Source organism: Aquila chrysaetos, chromosome 21 (genome assembly GCF_900496995.4).
Source record: "Aquila chrysaetos chrysaetos chromosome 21, bAquChr1.4, whole genome shotgun sequence".
NCBI lineage: Eukaryota > Metazoa > Chordata > Aves > Accipitriformes > Accipitridae > Aquila > Aquila chrysaetos.
The window spans coordinates 9,810,638-9,836,769 of record NC_044024.1 but is presented as its reverse complement, the minus strand read 5'-3'; the positions used below and the strand labels follow the sequence as shown (position 1 = coordinate 9,836,769).

Below are 26,132 nucleotides of genomic sequence, written 5' to 3'. Positions count from 1 at the left end.
CACCCGCCGCGGGGGACGGGTTTGCGTGTGGCACCGAGGCAGCCCCGCTCGCCCCCTGCGGGCGGACGGCTTTGCGTGTGGCACCGAGGCGTCCTGCCTGCCTGGCCTCGCGGCGGGGATCCGCCCCGATATGGCGGCCGACAGCAGCCGGCGGGCGCTGCGGCGGAGCCCTGCCCGGGCCGGGGGCGGTGAGGGAGACGGTAGGCGGGCGGGCGGTCCCCGAGCCGTGCGGCCACACACACCTGCCTCCTTGGTGTCCCCTCACGCCGGGCCCTGGAGGGCCGGACGTCCCCGCGGGGTGAGCGCAGGCCCCGCGGCCGATCGGGCCCGGTTCAGCCGCCGGCCGCCCGCTGTGAGGCCGAGCTGCTCCCGGGCCGCGGCGGCACCGGCGCCTTACTGAGCCTTCCAGCACAGAAATCGTTCTTAATCACGGCACGAGTTACATAAAAAGGCGGTTTACTTGAGGAGCGCCTTGGCCAAGTCCTGCTCGGCTCTCACTAACTTGAGAAAAACTCATCTCGGCTGCCGGCCGGGAAGAGACCTGCTGGGTTTGGTGATGTGGAGGAAGGAAGGGCTGGTGGTGGTGGTGTGGAGGAAGGGCTGAAGGGCTGGCGGTGCGGCGGGGGCAAGGCAGGGCGCAGGCCTGTGGGGAAAGGGAGACGGCCTGTGGCACAGTCGGCGAGTGGCAGGGAGGGTGGAGAGAGAAGGTACGCCGTCACCGTGATTTTACGTGCCTAAAAGCGTGCTGTTGATAAAGTGGGCTTATAAAAGATGTTACCTCTACTTACAAGCTTTGTCTTGTATCCTTACACCTTCCCGGCCGCAGCAAAAGAGCCAGATCTCGCTGCTTGGCTGTCACGTACTTCCGCAGAGGTTTTTCTTTTCCGTCCTGTTTTCTTTCTCTCGGAGCCCTTTGCACGAAAAGCATGCCAGAACCGGCACTGACTCTCCCAAACAACAAACCAGTGTGTGGTGGCTCCGGGATGCTCGGTCGCTTAGGCAGCTTCATCACTCCAGCCGGCCGACAGCAGGTGTCAGCAAGGGACCGAACGCGGGAGCAGAAGCCGCCAAGCTGCCGGCCTGATCTCGGTGGAGCAGCGGCCGCCTTGCACGGCTTTCCAGCCCACCCAAATGCATCCCCGGGCACTTTTGGAATTAGCCCTGGCGTTTTCCCCATCAATGAATTTCCCTCGTTGTTAAGAGGAAGTAACTAAGAAGAATAAACAGCTGTCTTCTTTCTAAAATAATAAAAAAATCCCTCAGTCACTGGCTCGATAGTTTGCACAAAGCATTCCCACCCATAGGAGAAGCTGCTCTCTAATATAACCAGATTTGCTTCTGGGCACCAGAATGCTGCTTCTCACGGTCTGCAGAATTTCAGCAGACAAGTCAGATGCAGGATTTGTCCCTTCCCTCTGTGCGTTACCTGTTTGATTGAAAGTCTGAGGCAGACACTGCTGTGTGTCCCATCTTGCGTCTGTCCTGCGCTTCCAGCAGGTCCTAGAGAGGTGCCTGGTCAAGGCTAAGTGTCATCCAAAGACGCATATAAGGTATGGTAGAGGTGGCTCTGCTTGTGGCTGTTTTCGCAAATAGCATTATTTTATTCACTTTCTTTCCATAAAGAGAATATGTCCATTATGGGGAAAGCTCAGTGAGGACTTCTAGCCACCAGAACAAATCTTACATAAGTTACACCAAATTTGAGTCACTCTTCTTTATTGCATGTAAGCAATAACCCCTCTACTTCCTTTGCCATTGCCTGCAAAATTGTTTTGTCAAGTGAATTGCTGGCATGAGGTAGACGTGCCTGGATGGAAGACATTCACATGGCTGGTGAATCAGCTCAAAAATGTAGAAAGGTGAGCATTAAAGCAGGCTGCCTCCTATTTCAACCCTATTATAAATCATGAGCAGTTGCAAAGTACCTAATGTACTCAAGGTGCTCAGGATAAAGGAAAGAGTTGCTCGTAGAGGAGCTTCCCATCTAATTTTAACCATGACACAATCAGGGACAGTGACAAATGGGGGGGGAGGGAGAAAAGGGGCAAGGGAGGATGAGGGTGACAATAATGAGATTACACGGTCACTTAGGTTCATTATGCGCATGTCTTTGTGGCACTGCTGGTCCATTATGTTTGTGATGAGTGGAGAAATGACTAAGGGAGTGGAATCGGGGCAAAGAGCACAGCCATGGGGCAAGCGGAAGAAAAAAACCAAATACATTTTTGTGCAGTTTGGCTTAACCAGCAATGCCTCACTCTTGGGCTGAGTGGACAGCCCAAGCAGGTGGGTGCAGGATCGGGAACCTGGATTTTTTTCCTCCAGGTGCATAATCAATATCAGTTTGGATTCCTGGAGGTTTATTTCCCAACTCACAGCACTTTGTAGTTGGCCATACCTGTCTACAGCTGAAAAAAAAGTCTGGTCTCAAAGCGCACCCAATTGTTCATTATCCTTAAGACAAGTCGTTCCCTTCATTAAACAGTTTGCGCAGCTCTTTCACCGCCTTGTACTCTACCAGGTACTTGGAGCCACAAAAATAACTGGTGATGTAAAAGGTTTTGAAACTCCAGATGGGAATAGCTGCTTCTGCCATAAATGGCCAAGCCTTGAGCCAGCCACGCAGGGCACGTCCTGCCGATACCGCTGCTCTGCCGCTCCCTTGCTATCACCATCTCTGTCCCGGTGAGGTGTGGCACATCCCGGGTCAAAGGCCTGATCTAATCTCTGCTGCCACTTTCTCCCCGGCTCCTGCCAAACAGAAAGGCGCCAGTCTCGGACCTCGGAGCTGCCCCAGGAGGGTTTGCCCTCTCTCAGCAAAACAAACCTCCCAAATGAGCATCTGGGAAGGATTTGATGCTGCCAGAGCAGCTCTGTGCTGTTGGTGGGCTCAGCTGCTCTATGCCATGCCTGCAGCCAGCAACAATAAAGCAGGCTCTTATTAAATTAACCTGCTAAGACACAGATCCTGCAGGGATGTTCAGGGAACGGACAGATGGCACAAGCAAAGGCCAGGAATAATTGCAATCCCCACCTCACCAACGTGAGAGATGGATCCTGCCCGGTGCTGTGTCCAACAGGGAGGCAGGAGGGAGGGCAGGCAGCACCCTGCCCTGCAGAACCAGCCCCAGGAGGTGACGGAGGAGCATCCCGGAGCTCTGGAGGGAGTGAGGAGTCCAGAGCATCTCCCATGGCTGCCAGCGTGGGACTGCACCACCTCCCCACCAGCCAAAGCCTCCCCACCCCAGCCACGGCGTGGATGCTGCCCGGCTGCTGCCGCTGCCTGTTGCAGGCTGTCCGTGCTGTCATTATCGACCCGCTCGCTGCTCTGACTCATTGTGTCTGCCCGAGCTGTAAACCAGGCTCTTCTCTGCCAGGAAGCCTGCAGCAGGCTGCCGAGCGAAGGCGGCTGGGTAGATACGCAGCAGGGATGGCCTGGATTTCACCTAAGTTACCGTCTAGCTGGGCACATCATTTGCGCAAATACATGCAAAACCAGCTTAAGACCTAGTGTCGTTTCTTCTCCGCCTCTTCCAGTGGTTTTGCTAATCCACTTATTGTGCCTTATGGTGTTCAGCATGTTAGCTGCAGGGAAGGGACTGGCTGCTCGGGGCCCGTATGGCTGCCAGAGCACTGGGGGCTGCTCTCACATGCGGCTCTTTCGAGGAGGTCCTGTCATACCAGTCGCGTAACCGTAATGACGGTTTTGCTTTCAGCTCCATCAGATTACGGTGAAATATGTCATAGGGGTTGGATGTGTTCACCTGGCCCAGGCGCCTAATTCTTGGGCTATTTCAGGCAGTACGACCTGCAGAGATACTTTTCTTCTTTGCCAGCTTTTCCTGCCAACCTAGAGATGACTCAGAGGCAAATTCTGAGGACCTTTCTCAGAAATTTCTTATTTTATGCCATCCGTCAGCTTTTAGCCATTACTTTAGTAGCAACAAAAGACATGCTGGCACTTAAAAAAAGGTAAAGATCATTTTCCAAAGCAATTACTGATTCGGTGGCAGAAGTGGGGCTGCACTGAATTATAATTGATACAAGGAGTTTATTGGGATTTCTGGGAAGAGAAGCATCTCTCTTTGGTCCCCAGGCATGGTACCAGATCACCAGCCATTTAGAAAAGCTTGGCCCAGGAGCTGGTTGTTGCTGATGAGCAGCACCGCAGGGGAAGACGCTGTCGCTACATCCTGCCACGCTCACAGCCTGCAGCCCCTCGCCTCCGCACCAGCCCTCTCTCCTGGCTATCCCCTCTGATGCTGCATCTCCTGCCTGCACGGTCAGCATCCCGCACCAGGGCCGGCAAGCAGGTCTCCAGGTGGTGACGAGTCACCGCTCCGTGCGAGGACGCTGGTGGTGCAGCCAGAAAGCTGGTTTCATGGGTCACTCCTCTTCCTATTTTCTCCAGTCATTGAGCTATCTCCTCATTGCCCTTCACGGTCCGAGCTAATATAATCCGTACCGCAGTGCCTGGGAAGCGCCTCCAGCTATCGCTCACCGTATCCGTGTTGGGATTGTGCCGAGCCACAGCTCCATGGCTCCCAAAAAGTGGCCTGTCCTCCACGCACATGACATGATGCCAGCACGGCACGCTCTCCTTGGATACCCGCTTCCATGAATTTCTGCAAAGCTGAGGGGATGGGGCTGTCCTCAGGCTTGACCTTGTCAAATCACCAGCACATGTGACAGCCTCTCCCTAGAAATATACATACATACATATTTTAAAGTTTCTAGCCAACATTGTAGTAGAGTAAAACTGAAAATACAGCTCCTTAAGGCTCAAAAGCCAGAAGACAACAGTGAACACATAAAGCAAACCTGTTGCTTTAAACCCCAAATGAAAAGAAAGGAGGGGGGAAGGTAAATACACTGTCAAGATATATTTTTAAGCTTTTTGAAAATAAAGCAATTTTAAACTGACGTCTAACAGAAGAGTTCCCATTCGCTTTTAAAATTCCACGGGTTCTCCTTTTTTTTATCATATTCCTGCAGCATTTGCAATTTAATGCTACAGAATAGTGCAAACTTGTGCATGAAATGTGCTAGCAAAATGAAGCAGCCAACAATTAATTAGAGCGAAACCTTCTGCTTTACTCCCATTGGAGAGAAAGAGAGAGAGAAAACATAAAATTCAACCCAAATGGGGTATTGAGAAAGTACTTTAATACGATGTCGATCTTAATAAGCAAAAACATTTCTTTCTTCTTTATAACAAATTACTTTTCACTTGACAATTTCCTCGTAGCAAAGTGACAAGTATTATCCCGAATGGTTCATTTCTCCGTGCAGACTCCAGCGCTGAGCTCATTAAAGCATGCTGAATCCCTGGGCGGGAGCTGCCAGGTTGTGCGATGACCTGAGAACATTCCAACCGCTGTGCGGTCTCATCTTCAGCCCTGGGACAGGCAGTGTCACCGAGACGGCTGAGCGCCTTGCCTTGCCGGCAGGACCTGGGTGCCTTGGTTTGATGACGTGGGGATGTTTCTGCTGAAATACTGGTGCCTCTTTCCCAGGGCAACTTGGAGCACCCCTCCTGTCTGGGATGGGATGCACACACACACAAAACCCAGGTCCTGGCAGCACTCATGACACATGGGAGCTACGTTTCCCAGGTGGGCAATGCCACCGTCACCAACTGCTGCGGGGTGGCACATCCGCATGGCATGGCCCTGTTCCCCATGCTTATGGCACTGGCTTTGCCATCCATCACTTTTCCCCAGCCACAGCTGAGGATGCGTATACACAGCAATGTCACTGGAGAGTCCCCGTGCCAGGCACACATCCCCGGACGGCCACGCTGCACGTGGCTCTCATGAGGGTGGAGATGCTTCTGGAGGAGATCAACCTGAGGCCGGAGGAAAAGGCTTTCCAGACAAGTGCATCGGCAGAGCTGCGAGCGACAGCCAGCCAGGCAGAGCTTCTCCCCAGACTGCACTTGCAAAAAGCTAACAAACAAAACTGTCTGCGAAGCGAGAACACGGCGAGCTCATTACGAGACACTTTATCAGCCTTCCTGGCAAGGAAGGCCGACGGAGCAAAGCTGCGTGTCCCTCCGTGCCAGAGCCTGTCAGCTCCCCTGGAAATGACACCTGGCCGCTTGGAGGCAGTCCAGGCACCGGTGAGGGTCTTCGCAACACCCCAGAAAGCTGCAGCCTGGATAACATGTGGCATCCGTCATCGTCATCCAAGGGAGCTGAACCAGCAGCCGTCAGAGACTGGCTGCTCCAGGAGCCCGGCATGGGAGCCAAGGGGTTAAAGTGCTTGGCCGGGGAAGGTCCTTGGAGGAGAAAAACACCGACACTGCTTAATTAGAGTATTCAAATTGGATGGAGTTGCAAAGCAGTTAATTTCTCAACTTGAAAAAAAACAGCATTAATATTTGCCAGACAGGATCAGAAGCAGTGGGGGCCATCGACAGCCTCGCTGGGGCTCCCCGTGCTGGGGAGGACTCCAGAGGTCTCTGCTATAATTGCCCACGGTCTTTATTATTTTGTTCTGCAGTTTATGAACTTGCTCACGTTCATTTTGTGGATAAAAGCTGGTGATCCAAACTCCAGCTGTATCTCTACCTTCAGCAGCAAGGGGTTGCTGGCTGGTTTGGTATTGCAGAGCAGTGCTTCGGCATTTCAAAGACTTTCCTAATTTACGCCGTCTGGAGAGGATCAAACTCCTGGCTGGTGAAAGCGAGCGTGGCTCTGATGGGGCCGGTGCTCCCTCCTGGCCTCCAAGGCAGCCAGCTGCCTCGCCATCCCTGCACAGACAGACAGACAGAGCTCCGCACGAATGGAGCCACCGCTCACGCCAAGGGTCCGCTGCCTCATTCATCCATGGGCATCTCAGCATCAGCAGCCCCTGAGCGAGCCCAGCTATGCCAGTGCCGGGGAGAGGATGCTCTTGCCTCTGTCTTGTGCCACAGCAGACCTGGAGGCAGCTGCAGTGCGGGGATGTGGACTCGGGACGCTGGGAGAAGAGTGCCGAGACTCATTCCTTGGCTAGTCCTTGTCCACGGGCTGGCAGCTCTCCTTGAGCTGGTCCATCTGCCTCATCCCTCAGGCTTTTCTCATCTCCTGCTTTTTGCTTTTCTGATCTTTTCCCCAATATTTAGTCCCATGCCAAATTCTTCCCCATCCTCTTAAAATTCTGCGTCTCTTAATTTTTATTTTGTTTTTTAGCTTGGCTGCGTAATTGTGAAGCATCTTGAATCCCTCTGTGTTAAGTCTTCATACCTTGTGCTGCCACTATGTTCCAATCACTTAAACATGAGGTCTTCGCACATTATGCCTGTTGACACAAATTTTTGCATGTTCCCTAGAAAGAAAATCATCTTCCATTAGCCAGCGCTTTGCGGTGAATGAGAAGGGACAGCACAGCAGGAGCAGAGGCAGCAGCCGAGGGTCCCCAACCTGCGCTGTGCCTCAAAGCGACACTGATGGCTGAGCTGAGCTGGGCTTTCTTTCTCAGCAATATCTGGTTGCTCTTCAATGGCTGCGAGCGAAAGGCTTTGACACCCTCCATCAGCACTGCACCAGGCGAGGGCTGGCACGTAGCCGGGCTGCGTGGCTCTGCGGGGTCCCCCATTGCCCTCCCGCCAGCGAGGCGGCTGCCGCCATCCCTGGCATCACCCGCCAAGTCTCAGCACAATGGGAAGGGGGAGAAAAAAGCTGCTGCCCCGTGCACAGAAAAGTTGCGCCGAGAGCAAAGAAAATCGATCTCTGGCTGCTGAGCCTCTCTAGCACTTTGTGTTGCTGAAAGGAATAATCAAGCCCAGCCCTGAAGAAGACAAAGATGGAAAGAAAATAAAAGCTTTCCCCATCAGGATGGTTTCTGCCTGGGGTTGAGGCCCTACCCAGGGACCCCAGCGGTGGTTTTGGGAGAGCATGCGCTGGGGCTGCTTTTGCTCCTGGGGCTAGTTCAGTGGCAGATCTGCGAGGATCCCACAAAACTTCGCTTTTCGGGCTCACTCGGCAGGTCTGGAGGGAAAGGGAAGAGGCAGGGTGGCTAACAGAGCTCCTGGCCATGGGGCTGCCACGTGCCCTCACACTGGCCTTGTCCAGGGCACATCGCTTGAGCCACAACTCAACTTTCTCCTGTCCTTCTTGCAACAGCCACGGTCTGGTGAAAAAGCCTGGCTTTCTCCGTGCTGGGGCCCTCGTGGGGCTGCACGGGTCGGAGTTAGGAGAAGAGGAGCAAAGTGCCGAAGTGCCGCTCGTGGGGCAGAGTGGGGAGAGAAGGCACTTGAGGGCTCCTCAGCCGCCCACTAACACAAGCCAAAGGCTGAGCTTTGCCCTCTGCAAGAGCATGGGATGTTTGCCACAGACACCACCAGCAGCAGCTCAAAATCTGGTTCTAATACTCCGTTGCCTCAATGATTACCAGATTAAAGGAAAAACCCACACTGAAAAGGGGATTCTGGAGGCTCCTCCCGCTCCTGCCAGCGCACCCTGAGCTGGTCCAGCCCCAGCTTCAGCTACTTGCAGTCCGGAGGACACACGTTTGGGGAGGCAGCCCCCCAGCCCCATCCTCACCAAGCTGTCCGACAGCGGTGGGCAGAGCTGTGGCAGTGACAGGCACCTGCGAGCAGGGGTACGGGGGGACCACCACATCCCCACGCTGGACCAGGGGAGCGGAGCTGTCACCCCAGCCCCAGGCGAGCACTGCCAGAGGGATGCTCCATCATTTGGTGTCCTGTGGAAGATGCAGGTCGATGAGGCTGGAGGCGGGGAGAGGCAGAGAAGAGAGGCAGAGAAGCGAGGCAGAGAAGCGAGGCAGCTCCGGCTGGAGCAGATCTTCTCTCCCCACTCCTGCCTGCACGCTGCAGCCCTGCGCCAGGACCGGCCAGGCTGGCTGGCTGGCTGGCGGTGGGCGTTCGTGACTCATTATCCCTCATCACCATCCGATGACACATTTACTGCCAGCAGGATGGGCCTCCCGCCAGCACGGCAGCCCCGGAGCCTTGCGGGAGGGCGGCTGGGCTCTGCCAGCGGCTGTGCCGATGCAGTCGGGCTGGGAGGTCACCGGCTGCACCCCTGGGATGCACAACCCCCTGCGCACCCCCGGCCGGGTGGGTAATCGGGGCAGACCAGGTCCCTCTGTCCTGGCAGCAAGTGCCCCAATGCTCAGGGTGGGAGCGCAGGGCTGGCTGCGGGTGCGGGAGCTGTGCAGGCAGGGTACAGGCAGGGTACAGGCAGGGTACAGGCAGGCGGAGATGGGACCTGGCCAGGGCCAAGCGGGGCAGGTCGCGGAGCCAGCCCAGCACCCTCACCTCCAACGGCACCCACCCCGCTCATCCCAGCATCCTGGCTCACGGCACTGGGCCCACGATGACAAATGCCTTTAAAACATTCTTTATTAAGTGAGAAATCTGACTCTGCTCCCCACGCCAAGCCCTAATACAGTGCAGACCTAAATACAGCACTAATGCGAAAGCTTAAAGGATTTCCCATAATTGAGCAAAGCTGGCAGCGGGGCGAGAGCCTGGCGGGGGGAACTGCAGCCCACCTCCCTCCCCAGCACAGGCCACCCTCTGCCCAAACTCGCTGGCCCAAATCCAGCCATAGCCCCCACCCTTGGACTGCGCGACGTGGGGAATTAAAAAGTCTTCCAAGGCCTCATCCTGCCGAGCCCAGAGCACCCAGCTGCCCTCGTTACCCTCTCCAAAATCCCCTTGATTTACGCAATAGCACAAGTAGCATCACCACATGTGAATTCCCACCTCCCCGCGTCACCCCTGTCCTCCCGCTGCCGGCGCTGCTGGGGCCCTGCCTGCCCCTGCCTGCCCCTGCCTGCCCCGAGCCCCTGCTGCGGGGCACGACGGGGCCGGGGGAGCAGGACTGAGCACAGCCAGCTCCTAAAACCCCAAGGATGCTCGGAGCAGGGGAGCTGCTGAGCCAGCACCTGCTGCTCCTGCACACCCCGGCGTCACGGGGCTGGGGTAGCCGCCAGCACCCTCACCCCAGCAAATACACAGACTTACCTTTGCATTACCCCCACCCTGGTGCTGCTGCACACCGGCTCTGAGAACACTGATGGTTTAATGGGCAACGTTCTGTGTCTGGGCAACGTTCCGTGTCTCCTTACTGGCATGGTGGAGTGTGACCCTTGGGCAGGCTCACCCCGCAGGGCGAGATGGCTGGTGACTTTGATTCAGGCTTGTGTTTCTGCAGGGAAAAGCAAACAGTATTTTTATTCAACAGGAGTTTTCCAGAAGCTTTGCAAAGTACTCACGAGCACCTTTGCTTTGGTGCAGACACATGCACCCCAAAACACCACCCAGCACCCCTTGACACCCCAGTGTGACCACACAGACCTGCTAACTGGCGGGAGCCCTTCCAGGCACCTGGGTGCCTCCACACTGCATGCGTGGGGGCAAAACAGAGGGCTGTGGGGTGAGCGGGGACACCACCAGGGACACGGCCACAAAGCCCTCCGCCGGCTGCCACAGTGCGTGCAGGACATACAGGAGCTGCAGCAGAAAGGCTGCCACGGAGATCAGCTGAATTATGGTGGCATAAAGCATTAAAGCAGAAGCCGCATCGATTATAAACACAGGCTTTGAGCACACGATGGCTGCAGAGGGGATGAAGGCAGCAGCTCCCTTGGGAAGGCGCAGATAACATTTACAAGCAAATAATTTACATGCACCATGGAGCAAAGCAGAAATACCTCTGCAAAACCCAGCTGCAGCTGCAAAGAGATAAACGGTGCAGCAGCATTGTACCACGGCCTCCTGCCCAGCTGCAGTGATCCTCACTGCGGCAGCTGGCATGGGTGTTGCAGTGCCATTGCCTTGGGGCTGGATTTACCCCTTAGGATCAGGGCAAAGGCGGTGGGAACAGCCTGGGAGAGGATGGAGCACACGGCTGCTAAACAGACTGGCAGAGCCACCCTGAAAAATCACAGAATCATAGAATGGTTTGGGTTGGAAGGAACCTTAAAGATCACCTAGTTCCAACCTCCCTGCCATGGGCAGGGACACCTTCCACTAGACCAGGTTGCTCAAAGCCCCATCCAACCTGTCCTTGAACACTGCCAGGGATGGGGCATCCACAGCCTCTCTGGGCAACCTGTTCCAGTGTCTCACCATCCTCATAGTGAAGAATTTCTTCCTATTACCTAGTCTAAATCTACCCTCTTTCAGTTTAAAGCCGTTACCCCTTGTCCCATCACTACATGCCTTTGTAAAAAGTCCCTCCCCATCTTTCCTGTAGGCCCCTTTAAGTACTGGCAGGCTGCTATAAGGTCTCCCTGGAGCCTTCTCTTCTCCAGACTGAACAACCCCAACTCTCTCAGCTTGTCTTCACAGGAGAGGTGCTCCAGCCCCCTGATCATCTTTGTGGCCTTCCTCTGGACCTGCTCCAACAGGTCCATGTCCTTCTTATGTTGGGGGTCCCAGAGCTGAAGGCTGTACTCCAGGTGGGATCTCATGAGAGCAGAGTAGAGGGGGAGAGTCACCTCCCACGACCTGCTGGTCACGCTTCTTTTGATGCAGCCCAGGATATTGTTGGCTTTCTGGGCTGCAAGCACACATTGCCAGGTCATGTTGAGCTTCTCATCAGCCAACACCCCCAGGTCCTTCTCTGCAGGGCTGCTCTCAATCCATTCTCTGCCCAGCCTGTATTTGTGCTTGGGATTGCCCTGACCCATGTGCAGGACCTTGCACTGGGCCTTGTTGAATTTCATGAGGTTTGCACGGGCCCACCTCTCAAGCCTGTCAAGGTCCCTCTGGTTGGCATCCCTTCCCTCCAGTGTCGACCACACCACACAGTTTGGTGTTGTCGGCAAACTTGCTGAGGGTGCACTCAATCCCACTGTCCATGTCACTGACAAAGGTATTAAACAGTGCTGGTCCCAATACTGACCCAAGGAATGCCAATCATCACTTCTCTCCACTTGGACATCAAGCTGTTGACCACAACTCTGAATGTCACCATCCAGCCAATTCCTTATCCACTGAGTGGTCCATCCATCAAATCCACATTTCTCCAATTTAGAGACAAGGATGTCGTGCAGGACAGTGACAAATGCTTTGGACAAGTCCAGGTAGATGATATCAGTTGCTCTTCCCTTATCCATCAATGCTGCAACCCCATTGTAGAAGGCCACCAGATTTGTCAGGCACGATTTGCCCTTAGCGAAGCCAGGTTGGCTGTCACCAGTCACCTCCTTATTTTCCATGCGCCTTAACATAGTTTGCAGGAGGATCTGCTCCATGATCTTGCTGGGCACAGAGGTAAGACTGGCTGGCCTGTAGTTCCCCAGGTCCTCCTTTTTTCTCCTTTTAAAAATGGGGGTTATGTTTCCCCTTCTCTAGTCAGTGGGATCTCCACTGGACTGCCACGACTTCTCAAATATGATGGATCGTGGCTTAGCAACTTCATCCATGAGTTCCCTTGGGACCCACGGATGTATCTCATCAGGTCCCATGGACTTATGCACCTTCAGGTTCCTTCGATTGTCTCAAACCTGATCTTCTACGGTGGGTGGTTCTTCATTCTCCCAGTCCCTGCCTTTGCCTTCTGCGACTTGGACGGTGTGGCTGGAGCACTTGCTGGTGAAGACTGAGGCAAAAATGTCGTCGAGTACCTCAGCCTTCTCCATATCCCAGGTACAAGGAGGAAAGGGCGAAGGCATTTGCAGCAAACATCTTCCAGCTGAGCCAAGCCTGGCTGGGCCCCTCTCCTCCAAGCCCATTCCCATGGCCTTCAGGCTGTGGGTCTTTCTGTCTCTGTGCAGATCCCCTGCCCACAGACACCCCAGAGGCCTCCCAGGCTGTTTACAGGAATCCTTTTTTGGGATGTGCTGCCATTTCAGAGATGTACTTGAGGCAGGGTCCCACTTGGGCTGGAAGGGGCACATTGGTCCATCATCTGCAATAACAGCTCAGAGAAAAAGCAAGAGGGTACAGGCTATACCTCATGCTGCCCCACGTTCTGACGCAACCCCTCCTGGGAAGGGTTGGAGAGGATATTTTAAATCCACAACTCATTGGGGATGAGCCAAACATTTCTTTCTCCGGTCTCCTTTTTCTCATAATAAATAGATCAAAGTGACCTATTTATCCAGCACTAAGTCCAGATTGAATAAAAACTGGCTTTGGACCACAGAGGCCCATCTGAATATGGAGCAAGCCTTGAAAAATAGATTTTTTTTTTCCCCCCATGTTTCCCACTGAAGCTTCAACAGCCAAAGAGCTAAATGGAGATTTTTTATTAAGCTTGGCTTTCCTCCACAAATGTGCCCCAGTGGAGAGGAAGATAGATAGGCTAGGTGCTGTAATATTTCCAAATGACACATGCCATAAATACAGTATCATGTACAGTTTGCTCAGATCCTTTAATCCAACTTCATCTATAAAACGGTTTCCAGCAGCTACTCCTGTGACTTCTGGAATTGGGCCCCAGGTAAAATCCCACATCCCTGGCCCAAGGATGCTGTTTGGCCTTGAAACACAATTTAAAGTCTGTTAGTGGGCTACCCTTGAATTTTGGTGCTAGCGTGGGACTCCCTCCCCCAACCCTCCCTGCGGGGGATGCGTCTCCCGAGTGGAGCTGGTGTCTCCAAGCAGCCAAGGCTCAGCCCTTCCCACAGCTCCGAGGAAAGCATCCCTTGCAAGCCCCCGTCCCCTTCCCACAGAGAAAGTCAACCAGAGGAAAGCTGGCAACAAAAACTCATGAGTAACCATTCAGGAAGGATCCCATCCTTCCACAACATCCACTACTTAGAAAAGTTTCTGGTTTTTTTTGGTTTAGAAACAATTCAGGCATTTAATTGTGCCATCAGACAAGGCAGGAGTCATTTATAGAAAAAAGCTGTAAGTGGCCTTGACACACAAATGGAGTCAATTAACCTGCAAGGAGAAGTCAGGGGAACAGGCTGATGAAAAAGAAAGTTATGTAATTTGTCCTGGGCTCCGTCTGCCTTTTTTCAAAGTCAACAGCTTGTCCTACTAAGAGTGATGGGGAGGAGCGGTGTCTGCACAGCCTCCTGCAGTGTGCCTCCTCGCTGAACCGCTCCTGCCCCTGAGCAGCTCTAGCAGACCTGCAGCCCCCGAAATACTTATTTTCCCCGAGTCAGATTCCTGAACTCCTTTGGGAAAACGGCCAGTGATCCCTCCCATGCTGCGCTCCCCTCCCTCGTGTTGGCATCAAACCCCTCGCGTTGCACCATCTGGGCTCACCCATCACCAATGTCCCCTGTGTCGCGGCAGCCCGGGTGCCGAGGCCAGACCGCCACTCGGACGTTAGCCGAGTGAAGCTGCTCACATCTTCAGGGGCTTCCTGATGTCATCTTCTGCTGCCCACGAGGTGAGCGATGCTGCAGCCCGGCCTGGCCACGCTCCCTGGCTTGGTGCCGCCAGCTAGATCCAACATATGTTGAGACTAGCCAGTAAAAGCTAAAGCTTTTCGGGAGCAAGTGGCGATCTCAAGCGGGTCTAAGGGTAAAAGCCCGCTTTTACGGCAATGCTGTTGGCATGCATGTAGCGACCAAGGTGGCAACGCCGCTGAGCAATTTTCTTACCTCTAAATTTACGCAACATTACAGAAGGGACAAACAAACTCGGCAAGAAGCAATTCTCTCTTGCAGAAGTCTAGACCAAGCTTAGCCGTGGCTGCTCCGCGCCGCAGCGAGAGGCATCCCCAGCCGGCGCCGGCCGGAGGCATGAGCCTGGCAAAGCAGCCCGGGGATGAGCTGGGCACTTGGAGGAGAGCTGGGGAATCCAGGCCGCTGCCAAAGGGAGCTTACTGTTGAATTATTGCACTGGGACGTTCAAAACAGTATCTGACACAAATGCTGAAAGAGAAAAATTAATACACACATCACTGTGCTACAAAAGCTGCAGGCCTTTGAATGATAGTCAATTTATTCTTCATGGTTATCTTCAAATGCACAGCTCTGATCTCCTCTCTAATCACATCACAGATAGGGTCAGAAAGGAAGCATGGAAAAATACAAACCAAGCATACCACATCGTATGTGTCTCAGAAGGTCTAAGGCACAAGAGAAACCAAAAGGCAGCATCTGGAAAGTTTTACTTTTTATTTTTCTAAAATACAAATGTCTTTCTTGTGTTAGTAACTTTAATATGATAGGCCAAATGCATCTGATAAAAAGGAGGCACTGGCTACAGAATTCAAAATACTGAAGGTATTTTCTGGAAAGAAATTTATTCTTTTGTTCTACACTTTAGATATAACATTGAATCAAATTCATTAGTTATTATTTTTACATCAGAACCTTTGAAGTTTGGGACTAATAAACTGGAACTTGAAAAGTTTTTAAAGTAAACTCCTATTAATGTGTAGATATGGATCCATAAAAAACATAACCAAGAATTTTATACACTTTATTAAAAGATCAAAAAATAAACAATAACAATATAGAAGTAACATACTAAAATGAGTAGCATTATGCACATTTCTAAAGCACGTACAAGCACTACAGCAATATAACGTGGCAAAAAGAAAAATAAATTCAAAGCGTACACCCTGTTGGTAGCAGTTGAGGGAATGAACTATCGTGTTACGGAACTGAAATATTGCATTAGCCTACGCCTGTCTGGATCCGATGATATTTTAATTTCTTACAATTCCACAGGGCTAACTGTAATTGTTTGTATATATTTTCTAAACTATACCATTAAATTGATATCTAATGTTTCCCTTACTTTGTTTTACCAGAAATGCCTATGAAAAGAAGAATGTGCTTCAGAGATCTACTTTACACAGTACAGTATAAATGTTTTTATATATTTAAATTAAAAATTGACAATTTAGGAGAACATTCTCTCTTTGATTTTAGTGATTGCCTAAAATACAATTCTCTATAAAAAAAAATAGTGATCTGTTGTCAGGTGATACAATAAAGAGTGTGGGGAGTCTTGGTTCATTTTCATGATTTAAAATAAAAATATAATTAAAACAAAGCTAATTGGAAAGAAAAAAAAAATCCCATAATCCAATCTAAGAATGGTCTTATCATCCCCTCATCTGCTAGGATACAAAAGCCATGGCAACAAAATCATTTGGCTTCCACCACTATCAAATAGCATCTGTGTACAGTAATAAAGAACTGGAACCTTGTAATTCGGTGTCAGGTAATTCTCTCTGTTGTGTGTTTGGAAAAATAACTTCATTTTATTTAACAGTTGTGTTATTTTTGCATGTTTAAATACCGCATTTGAGAGGCATATATTTTTGATGATAGAGGATGTCAGTAAAGATCACTAGCAAAGATTTTAGCAGCGTTGTCACGATCATGCTCATACCCCAAAGAAAAGAATTTTGACCAGCTACGATTCATTTCACATAGTGCAAAGTATTTTTCTCTCATAATCCTAGAAACGAGAAAGAGCTCGATTATAGAAATCGATTACGGCAAAGGGAAGCCTTAACAGCATGGTGGCTAGAATTAGCTGATTATTTTGTATTAAAATCTAGGTTATTAGAACACCCATGAAGAGAGGCAACATCTGATTTTTCCCTGTTTTAAAGACACTGGGACCGCACGATGCTACGGCTCCAATCCAGCAAACCACCCACTTAAACAAAGCCCTGGTGCAAAGCAGGCTGGCTGGGCACTCGCTGGCATCGCGAGGCATCGGAAACCTCCGAGATGCCAGCAGTAGCGGCCGAAGAGCAGGTCTTTGCGCTTGGCAGTGACACCTCAGCCCCCAACCCTGGAATGGGAGGAAAGGGAGACGGCGACACCGGGTGCCACCACCCACCGGTTCCACTCTGCGGTGCTCAACTCATCGCTTGAGTCGGGACCAGCCTCACGGCAAAACCTGCGACCTTTCTGAAGCAAGTCTAGGGCTTGGGTTTTGAAAAAAAACCAACAAAACCTTGTTCCAATCAAAAGTAAATGGGTCAACACAGGTGCTTCAGCTTCTCCAAAATCCCCGCTGTACTGCAGAGCCCCGGCAGTACCACCAACACAGCAGAGAGGGAACCAAGAGGCTGCTCGGCGGGCTGGGGGACCACGGCCGTGCTCTCCTTTGGTGGCAGTTCCACGGGGCTCGTTAACCTCAGCCGGGAGCTCCAAGCTGGCCACGCTCAGCCTCCGCCTCCCTGCCCCAACACCCGTCCGGCAGTGCCGTCGGAGCAGGCAGCACCAGGCACCGCTGCCACCTGGTTCTCTCAAATGAACACCACGGCTGTCGTACAGCAGAGCAAAATGGCCCAAGACAATCCAAAACCTCCCCTGTCCATCCACTCATCAGTCCCTTCCATTTTGTTACCTTGCCCCAAAAGGGTGAAAAAACCAAAAACCAAAACCGCAAAACCAAAAAAAACGGTAAGTTGTGATATTTCAAATTCCCTCTGCGATTTAAAACACTCGCTGCAGTGACAGTCACCTCTAACAGATAAACACTTCCAGCTAGAAATAGGATTAGGTGCTAGGAAAAATGTGTGTATGCCGCCACGGACCTATCGGTCCTAATAGGATTCACCGAGAACACAACCTATCAGAAACATGACCCAGGGTGTGTTTGAAAATGTAGGCCGATTAAAAAAGAAAAAAAAGTAATTCAAATCTTTGCTAGTGACCTTACTAGTTAATTACACACTGTTTCCCATTTCTCTGTGCTGCAGGTTGGAGCTGACCTGTTATCAGTCTGCTGTATAATAAGCTATGGCAAACTACAAAGCTTTTACAACAGCAAAGCAACATCATGCTTTCAGATAAGTTTTATAGCAAAAAACTCCTCCTTTTCAAAGCCTTAGTAATACCTATCTCTTTTACAAACTTTTCCTGTATTATTACAGACTTTTTATATTCAAAATAAGTTCCAAGGATTTCTTTCGTGGACTATGTACATAAGTGCAAAAAAGGTGTGTCTCACACATTCGTACACTAACTGAATCAGTTTAACTGCAGCATATTTGTATCTTCAACACTGTTACGGGGTCATTCCACAATATTTTTTTTTTCTTATGTACAGTTTTTGCTAATATAAATTAGTATTAAAATAGTTATATGCTTAATTATTTAGCCCTGATCGTAACGTAATTGCGTGAGTGCTCAATTTCTGGAGAAAAGAAAATTGCAGGCAGAGCTACAGTACTGAAACGGATTAATTCTGAATTCCCACCGTGTGAATGAATGTGAAATGAAAGCAAGACCGGTTACTACGTCGTAAATACAGGCTGTCGTGTTTTTGAAGTGAAAATACTGTGGAATAACCCTTGCCACACAACAATTTCTACAAGCTATAAAACCTGACTCTAAATCCATGTGTTGTAAACTTCTTGACTGAAAAAGTGACCTTAAAGACACAAATTCAGCGTTCACATGGGACTTTGGGATTTTAAAAATATTCAATCATATCTTTATCTGACAGTATCGAACTGTACCTTTAACAAGCTCATACTGTTACACATCACTTTTAATTTACATGTGAAAATTTCACAAATAATGTATACAAAGGTAGCCATGTTGTAGTTTTGTTGCCATAGCAACAACAACTTAATATAATTAGTTAACAATGAATCTATCATTGTAGGAGTTACATACAAAGTTAATTTTGTTCTTAAACTGTAAACTATACAAACTAGTTATGGACTGTATTCTATACCTTACCATGCTTCAGTGTTGGTTTAGAATATAACTAAATGGGCTGAATACATGTATTAAAAATTTTAAACTTTCTCTAACTCTCCTTCAAAATTAAATTCATTAGTTACTAAAGATATCAAAAAAAGCAATAACGAAAACCTTAAAAACTAATGGTAGAGAAATGAAAATATATGACATGAATTAATGCGTTGTAGCCTAGTAACAATGTGTTGTAGCTCTATTTACATTTGGATTAGGCTATCAACTATTTTTTTTTTTTTTAAAAGTTATTACAGTCTTTAACATACAGTATATACTCTAAGGCCTTCAACAGGCACATGGTAAAATCAGGTCAATATCAAACTAAATCCATTCAACAGGAATGGGAAATTAGATTTTCCTCATAAATTTCACCTTTTTCAATTTTCATGTCTGTGAAATGTACAAGGGATAAACAAAACGAGGACTCCAGTTTCTCAATCATTGTGTACCCGCGCGTCCTAGAGCTACTCGACCGCGCCAGCCGGCAGCCCGCGAGGCGGAGGAGAAGACGTCTCGCCAGGCACACGCGTCTCCTCCTCTGGCCAGCTGCACCCACGAGACACATACCCATCTCCATCGCCGCCTCGACGGTGGTGGCCCAGCTCCGGCGGGACGTCTGCCGCCACCGGCACGCCGGGAGGACCCCACCGCGGGACCCCGGAGCGCCGGTGCGGCTGCGGCTGGCGGCCAGCCTGGCGGTGCCGCCGTTCGGGAACACTCCGAGCGTGGTGCGAGACGGCAAGGATGGATGGCAGAGAGGAAAAGCGCTTCGGAGTGCTCGGGAAGGGGGCCGGCGCAGGCTGGCCAGGGAGGTAACGGTTTCTAGAACATCGCGATGCAAAAATACACAGTCAAAAATCATCAGCTAGAAATTTCCAACTAAAAAACACGGCTGATTGTGAAATCATGTTCCAAATTACTAAAAACACTGTATTTAACAAAAATAATCTTAATAGTTTTATGAATCCATTTTATTTTAAATCCCTCTTTTATTGTCTGCTTATGTTACAGTTTAGTAGTAGTACTTTTTATTGAAACTACTAACAACCTTTTTTCGTGAAAATGATCAATCTCAGCTTTCATTTTCCCTCTGCATGACCCGTTTTATCCAAGTTTCAGCATTTCTTGCATATTGTTTGCATAAGGCTGAGAGAAATGGACAAAGAGAAATAACTTTGGATAAATAAAAAATATAGGTTCATGGAAAGTGGGAAGCTTATAAAAATGTCACTAAAATTATATCGATTTAAACAAACTTACATACATCTCTTGTCAAATAAAGGATGATATTCATGCTTTTATGACATTTGTTTAGAGTCACTAACTAGCTCGGTGACTTTGTAATAGTCTATTTAGGAAATTTATAGTCTGGCGACTTTTTTTTTCTTTTCTTTCTTGAACAAAGAAAATTAGAGCAAGTCATTGCACAACTAGTTTAAATAGTGCTACCTCAAAATGGCATTTTTGCCGAGATTGTTTTGAATTTGGTGAAGTTTAGTGCTTCAAGCTTTTCTTTCTTTAAACTCATTTACAAATTAACTCTAAATTTGCCAGCAATATAAAAACTGTTGTGGCACCTAATATAACTACCCTGAACATCCCTCATTGGACCTCTTTAATAAAAAATAATCCTTAAATGCTTTTTTTTTTTTCAGTGCTTTAAATGTGACATGAAAACAGCTGTATTCTAGGTTTACATTCTATGCACATCTATGCCAGATGTTTAAGTCGATAAATAAAAGAGGAGGTTACATCAAAGTGTCAAGATATACAAAAATCCATTTAGCACTGAAAAAATTCCAACCTCCTTGAACTCATAAAGCCATACAAGCTTGAATGCATCCTTTCTGGCTTAAGATCAGCTCTGTTCTTTGTTGAGGCACTGGCACAGGTTGTGCAAAACCCATTTTTGATACACAAATAATTTCAAACAGGAAGTACTCAAATCCACTTTTTCCACTAACAATGTTATGGTTTTGGGAAACAGAAACTCAGTGGTGAAAAGAACAGGTATGCGGTCACCAATATAAATGAGAGTCACTGATTTCAGGCAATGCTGCTGCTTGTGAACGCTGATGGCTGGGGAACATCTATGGACACAAGCGACTGTTAAAGCACAGGGTTCATAAGGGGGTGGGGATGTTTCTTCCCCTCTCTCAGGGTTTGGTTCAAAGCCTGCTGAAATGAATGGAGAGATTCCTTCTGGCTCAAGGCCTTTTGAGCTGGGCTCTTCAAAGGTTCTTCCTATGAATGAGTCTCCACAGGCAGATGGTCAGAGCCTGTTCTGGGGTGCATCAGCTGTGCCCTAGATGCCCCTCCATCACTTGTGGTCCGTGGAGATACACATCTAGTAAACTGTCTGCGCTCACACCAGAGGAGAGGGGGCAAGGAAAGTCTCTAACCAAGGCCAAGGAGCTTGGAAAAGAAAAGAAAACCTGGTTGTCAGAATTTGGCACCCTACAGAACCATCGTGAGCTCGGGGTGGCTGGCCCTCCGGACGCTGGGAGCTGGCCTCTTGCTTGGTTTCAATAACGATTCTCTTTCTCCTTGTATGGAGCTCGTGGATTTACAGTAGCAAATCCATCTCTTCCATAATGCCAATGATACTGTAGAGCTATGACCGGGATGAATTTGGCTGTATCCTCAACCAAAATGCATTCTGCAGCCAGATTGTTCAGCAACGCAGCATAACGACAGGCTGGGGCTGTCCAGGGTGCACGGGCTGGAAATCATTTCATTCATGCATATGTAAAGGAGGTATTGAGAACTAGCCCTTATTGTGCGGCAAACATTGCTCTTGATCAAGTAGAAGGTGCCAAAATAAATCCACTGATCTATAGGAGCTCCATTGAAATGAATGTTTATATACAGTAGAAAGCTTATGCTGAGCTTTCTCCTGCTTTGTTACTGTTGTGTTTGCTTTAAAGGGCCAGAGATCATGGGGCAAAAAAGTCACCCACTTATGGAAAATGGTGATTAAATAATAGGTACACGCTGACAAAATTTCAAGAAAAGCCACATAAGATTTCAGGCCAAAATGTTTCAGCACGTTTAGTGGAGACAAGCCCCTGGGCGTGGTATGACCCAGCTTGGGCTAAGTTGCGGTTATGGGCCAACTCCAGCTAACGGTTGGCATTTGCTCCTCTCCAACGCAACGAGTCTTTGCCCAGCTGAAGCTGTCTCACTTCACCATCTAATTTTTTTTTTTTTGACTGCACCATGAGAACAGCAAGAGAGATTGTGCGCCGTTTGCAGCTGAGAATGCACTTCAATGGACAACAGAACTGCAGAAATCCCTTGATGCTTACCACTGTCTGAGCAAATCGTTCCTGTCCCCTTACTGAGCCTGGGCTTTTGTGTTTTTTTTTTCCAAAAGTTTCCAGAATCAGCTCATTGTATTGAAGGAAATACCCTGAACTGGACTAAAATGACAGCTGTCCTTTCATACCACTTGTACTAAAAATTTGGAGTCTATCTGAAGGCAAATTTTAAATGATAAAAGGAGCATTTAACACAAGCAACTTTAGCTGACATTAACAGCAAAATCCAGCAAAGGGCAGAACATTCCTGTGTCGTGTTTTTCAAGCACATAATTCCTGTTTCCCACAATAACATTTTTAGTAAAAAACAAACAAAACCCCATAAAACCTACAGTATATGAAAACTTAAGACATAACAATAATGAAAAAACGGTATTGAGTATACTTGATAATGATGTACACTTTAAAACAAATCAATAGACTATGATGTAAACAAAACAGTAAGATAACACTTTAAAAACAAGACAAACATTTATCCATCGATAGTATACAGTAAACCAACAGTCCGCTGTGCAGATGCACTTATCAGGATGGTAGTCATAAAATGATTAAGTGTGTTAAAGTAATGTGTTATAAAAGTCTATTATAATTTTCTACTTGTATATCTCATATAACAGAGAGCTGTTTGTTAATTGTTTCTATAGTGCTTTTTTTTTTTTTTTTTTTTTTTTGACATTCCCATTGATCAGTTTTTGGTTAACATGTAGGCTGCAACAGGCTTACTGTAGAGGTGGTAGAGAACGATAGAGGGAAGAAGGGATATATACAGAAAGGCCATGCGCAGCTTCCCACCAAGAAGTCCTGGTGCTCCATAATTTTACTGTTCAGAATTTCAACATGGTCTGCTGCAGGGGAAAGAAAAAACAACAAAGAAAGAGTGAGAAGTTAGAGAGAGAGATACATCTATATTGTAATAAAAGTCATTCTAATAAGATACATTTACATCCTCACTGCATTGCCCAAGAGGTTGCCATTAGTATGTTGCAGAGAGAAAACATTTTATTCCCTTAATTTTCTGATGTAGGGTGAAATTGCTAATAACACACTTGGCATCCTCTTTAATCTGCACTTAGGGCTTTCCATTTCCAGTGTGCTTCACACACATACTGACAAGACAATTAGTGAAAGAGGGAGGTGGGCGAATAATAGTCTTGTTTTTGGACAGAATGGCAGGTAGAGAGTGACTAAGGAGAGGGCCAAAGGAGTCCCTGACCCCTGTTAGCTCCCGTTTCCTTTAGAGAGAGCCACTGTCACATTAAAATCTAAGGAGCCACGAGCCAAAGGCAAATAGGGCCCAGAGACAAAACACAGACACAGAAACCCTGTGCTCAGGAGACCCTCTTCTGGGAGCAAATTGCCTCTCTTGAGATGTACTCGTGAAGACACTCTCCTGAAGGACCCAACTCTTGTCTCCTGCAGAGCTAGACTAGCCAGCCTGGCTACCAGGACCTCACCAACTATGGAGGAAAAGAAAAACATCTGCCAGAGCAGCAGGTATTTCAATTACCCAACTCCCACTCAGGGCAGCTTTGGGAATTGCCCCTCAGCACTGCAGAGTGCCAACCAAGGTCCTTGTCTGGCAAAACACCTGAGCACATGCATAATTTCACATGCTCGGGTGGTAGTGTGAAACGATGTGTCCTCAAGAGATTTGCTTGCCTTTAGTTTATGGACGGAGATGGTGGGTAACAACCCAGGAATAGGATCAAAACACGCAGGCTGCTGCAGGAAAATGGTCACTGGTGGGTCTGTGAGGACTGGGGATGCTGGGGGACATAGCCCTGTTCTACCAGCCTCCAAAAGTGGTTTATGTCCCCCAGCTGCGAGGTGTTAAGAGGACAAATGCTTCTGGCAGAGCGATGGCTTATGCATGTGCTCACAATGCCCTCATGAAGAACAGGCTCCTTCTCTGACCCAGACCTTCTCCATGCCCAGTAGCTTGATCCCCAAGAAATCCCATCAAATTCAATACATTAACGCTACTTCTTTCAAGCAAAGGTTTTTCATGGTCCTTAACAGCACCACCGATGCTTTTCTCAACAGACTGTGCCGTGCTCCCTACTTAGTAAAGAAATATATCCCATGGAAGTTCCTCACCTAGTCTGGAATCACTAACTATTGGCAGTGTGAGTTTAAGCACACAGACACACACACACGTAAAAGTGAAAAAAATTCAGAAAAAAGAAGTTTCCTGAAATAAATGCTGAAAACAATCTCAAAGAGTTAAAAAATGAGGCTCTTCCAATGCAAATGATCTCCTTATGGGGTGGAACAGGCTATTTTGCATGTGTTATGAAAATGGGTTAACATGTCAGGTGTCATGTCTGTCTGTCTGTTCTTTGGGAGAGCAGTACACTGTGTAACGCAGAACATTTTCGCTAATGGGGATAGCTTGGTGTTCACCCCTACATGGACAAGGGTCCACGGCCACAGTTCGTGGGTCATTTGTACATACGGTACTTTAGTAACGTCAGCAGAGATAAGGGCCACCATCAAGATGAGTAACTTCTGTTGATCGCTAAAGACATCATTAGAGAATTGCTTGCCAAATTAATTTCCAGCATTTAAGTACTTGCCTGTAACACGTGACCTAAGGAAGAAACGAGTTGCATATCTGTGTATACTAAATGGCCTGCATTGGGAAAAACTGGTGACCTCTTGTTGAAGCGAACTACTCTTTAGTCTCTTGGGGTAAAAAAACACAGTGATGAACTGAAACCCTCAAGGGATTTTCTCTCATGAATATCAGCTAACACTCACAAAGAAAAGCAATGGAAAAATGACACCGCTGCTACAGATGTGAAATAATAGTTTGTAAATCAAAGAAAAGGACAAACTCCTCCATCCCACTCAGAGAAACCTAGCAGCCTAGGGAAGCCCAGGATCTGTAGGTGGGGTGAAGGATATGTTGCTTGTGGCATTCATCCTGGTCTTAAACACATACAAGGACCTCTTGAAGAAACCCACCATAAGACAGGCCCCCACTGCAGCTGAACAGCAGATCTCTGCTCAGACCAAGCCAGCCTTGCAGATGCACAGCAGCTGATGATGACCCAGTCCTGCTTAGGCCAGGAAAGGAAATATGCCACTAACAGCAAAAGAGAAGTTACACCTTTTCAGCTGACTCATTACCAGAGCAGTCTTTGCCATCAATAGTGCAAATCCCTGAGGCATCTGCAGGCAGCTGGGAGCTGTGCAAAGCAAGAGTAATCAGTAAACACAGCCATCAGACTCAGGGGCATGTAAGAAGGGAGGCCACGAACACCGTAAAACAGGTATTTTAGACACAAGGAAACATTGCTTGTTATAAACCATAGGACTGGTGCATATCTGTGCTGCAGCTGCTGAATTTCTGTTGAGTTGGCAGAGCGTGAAGCCACTGGGGTCCTGCAGGCTCGGTCCCTCCGCCTGAGCCAGCCCTCCTTTTGGGGGATGCACTGCCCTTGTACAAAGCAGTCCACCGTAAAGAGAAATACCAAAAAGGAACTTACTGTTCTATCGGGAACTTCTACATCTGTGAAACAAACATGCTGCTACTCAGTTCATCTACTGATAACTGGGATATCTACAGCAAAAAAAACAAAGAACACAATACATTAAAACATTGTCTTGAGATTGTGCTGCTCATTCTGTCTTCAGTATCAGGTCAGTAAGTACATCAGTGTCTTATAAAACAGGATCCATTCCCAAGATGTCTTTATTTTGCCACACATTAAGTACAACGTAGCTGCATCACTACTGATGCCTCGTGGAGTATATGGTGATTGTACTGGGATTTTAACTCCATAGACTACAAGTAAGACAGATATGCCCAGAAACTATCTGGCTGAAACAGGACTCATACAGCCACAGAGCAACACTGCACAGGAATTTCTGCTTTCTTCTCATGACCAATACGAGTATGAGTAAGACCTGCTCTACCTGAAAATAACAACAAAGCACAGAAAAAGACTAGCAATCCCTACTGCGAGCAGTAAAACACTGCCTAGGACTTACGCAGGCAAATATTCTACTGAAAGCCTCGTGACTTCACACTAGCAAAAGACTAGAGGATGCCCCCTGAGATATTACTGACAGTCGGCATGGCTAACAGCCTCCTAAAGAACAAAGTGACACCCCGTTTTCTTTGCAATAGCTCTAAACCTGAGAGCATGACAAATAAAAATGCTAAAATTAGTATTGGGGGAAAAATAAAAACAAGTGTTTGAAATG

At 48.5% G+C, this 26,132-nt stretch overlaps 1 protein-coding gene across 15 annotated transcripts in view; it reads right to left on the bottom strand.

The window, feature by feature from the left end:
• Positions 1–15,022: 15,022 nt before the first annotated feature.
• MBNL3 (muscleblind like splicing regulator 3) overlaps positions 15,023–26,132 on the bottom strand; it is a 97,648-nt gene continuing 86,538 nt past the window's right edge. For all 15 annotated transcript variants that reach the window (XR_003920835.2, XR_003920836.2, XM_029996596.2 and 12 more), the window contains 2 exons: positions 25,412–25,485; positions 15,023–22,765 (listed from right to left, as the gene is read on the bottom strand). Coding sequence is in view for 13 of the 15 variants with exons in the window: in XM_029996596.2 (XP_029852456.1) it covers positions 25,429–25,485 (57 nt within the window). In the remaining 2 variants the exon portion in view is untranslated. The remainder of the gene's footprint in view (positions 22,766–25,411; positions 25,486–26,132) is intronic.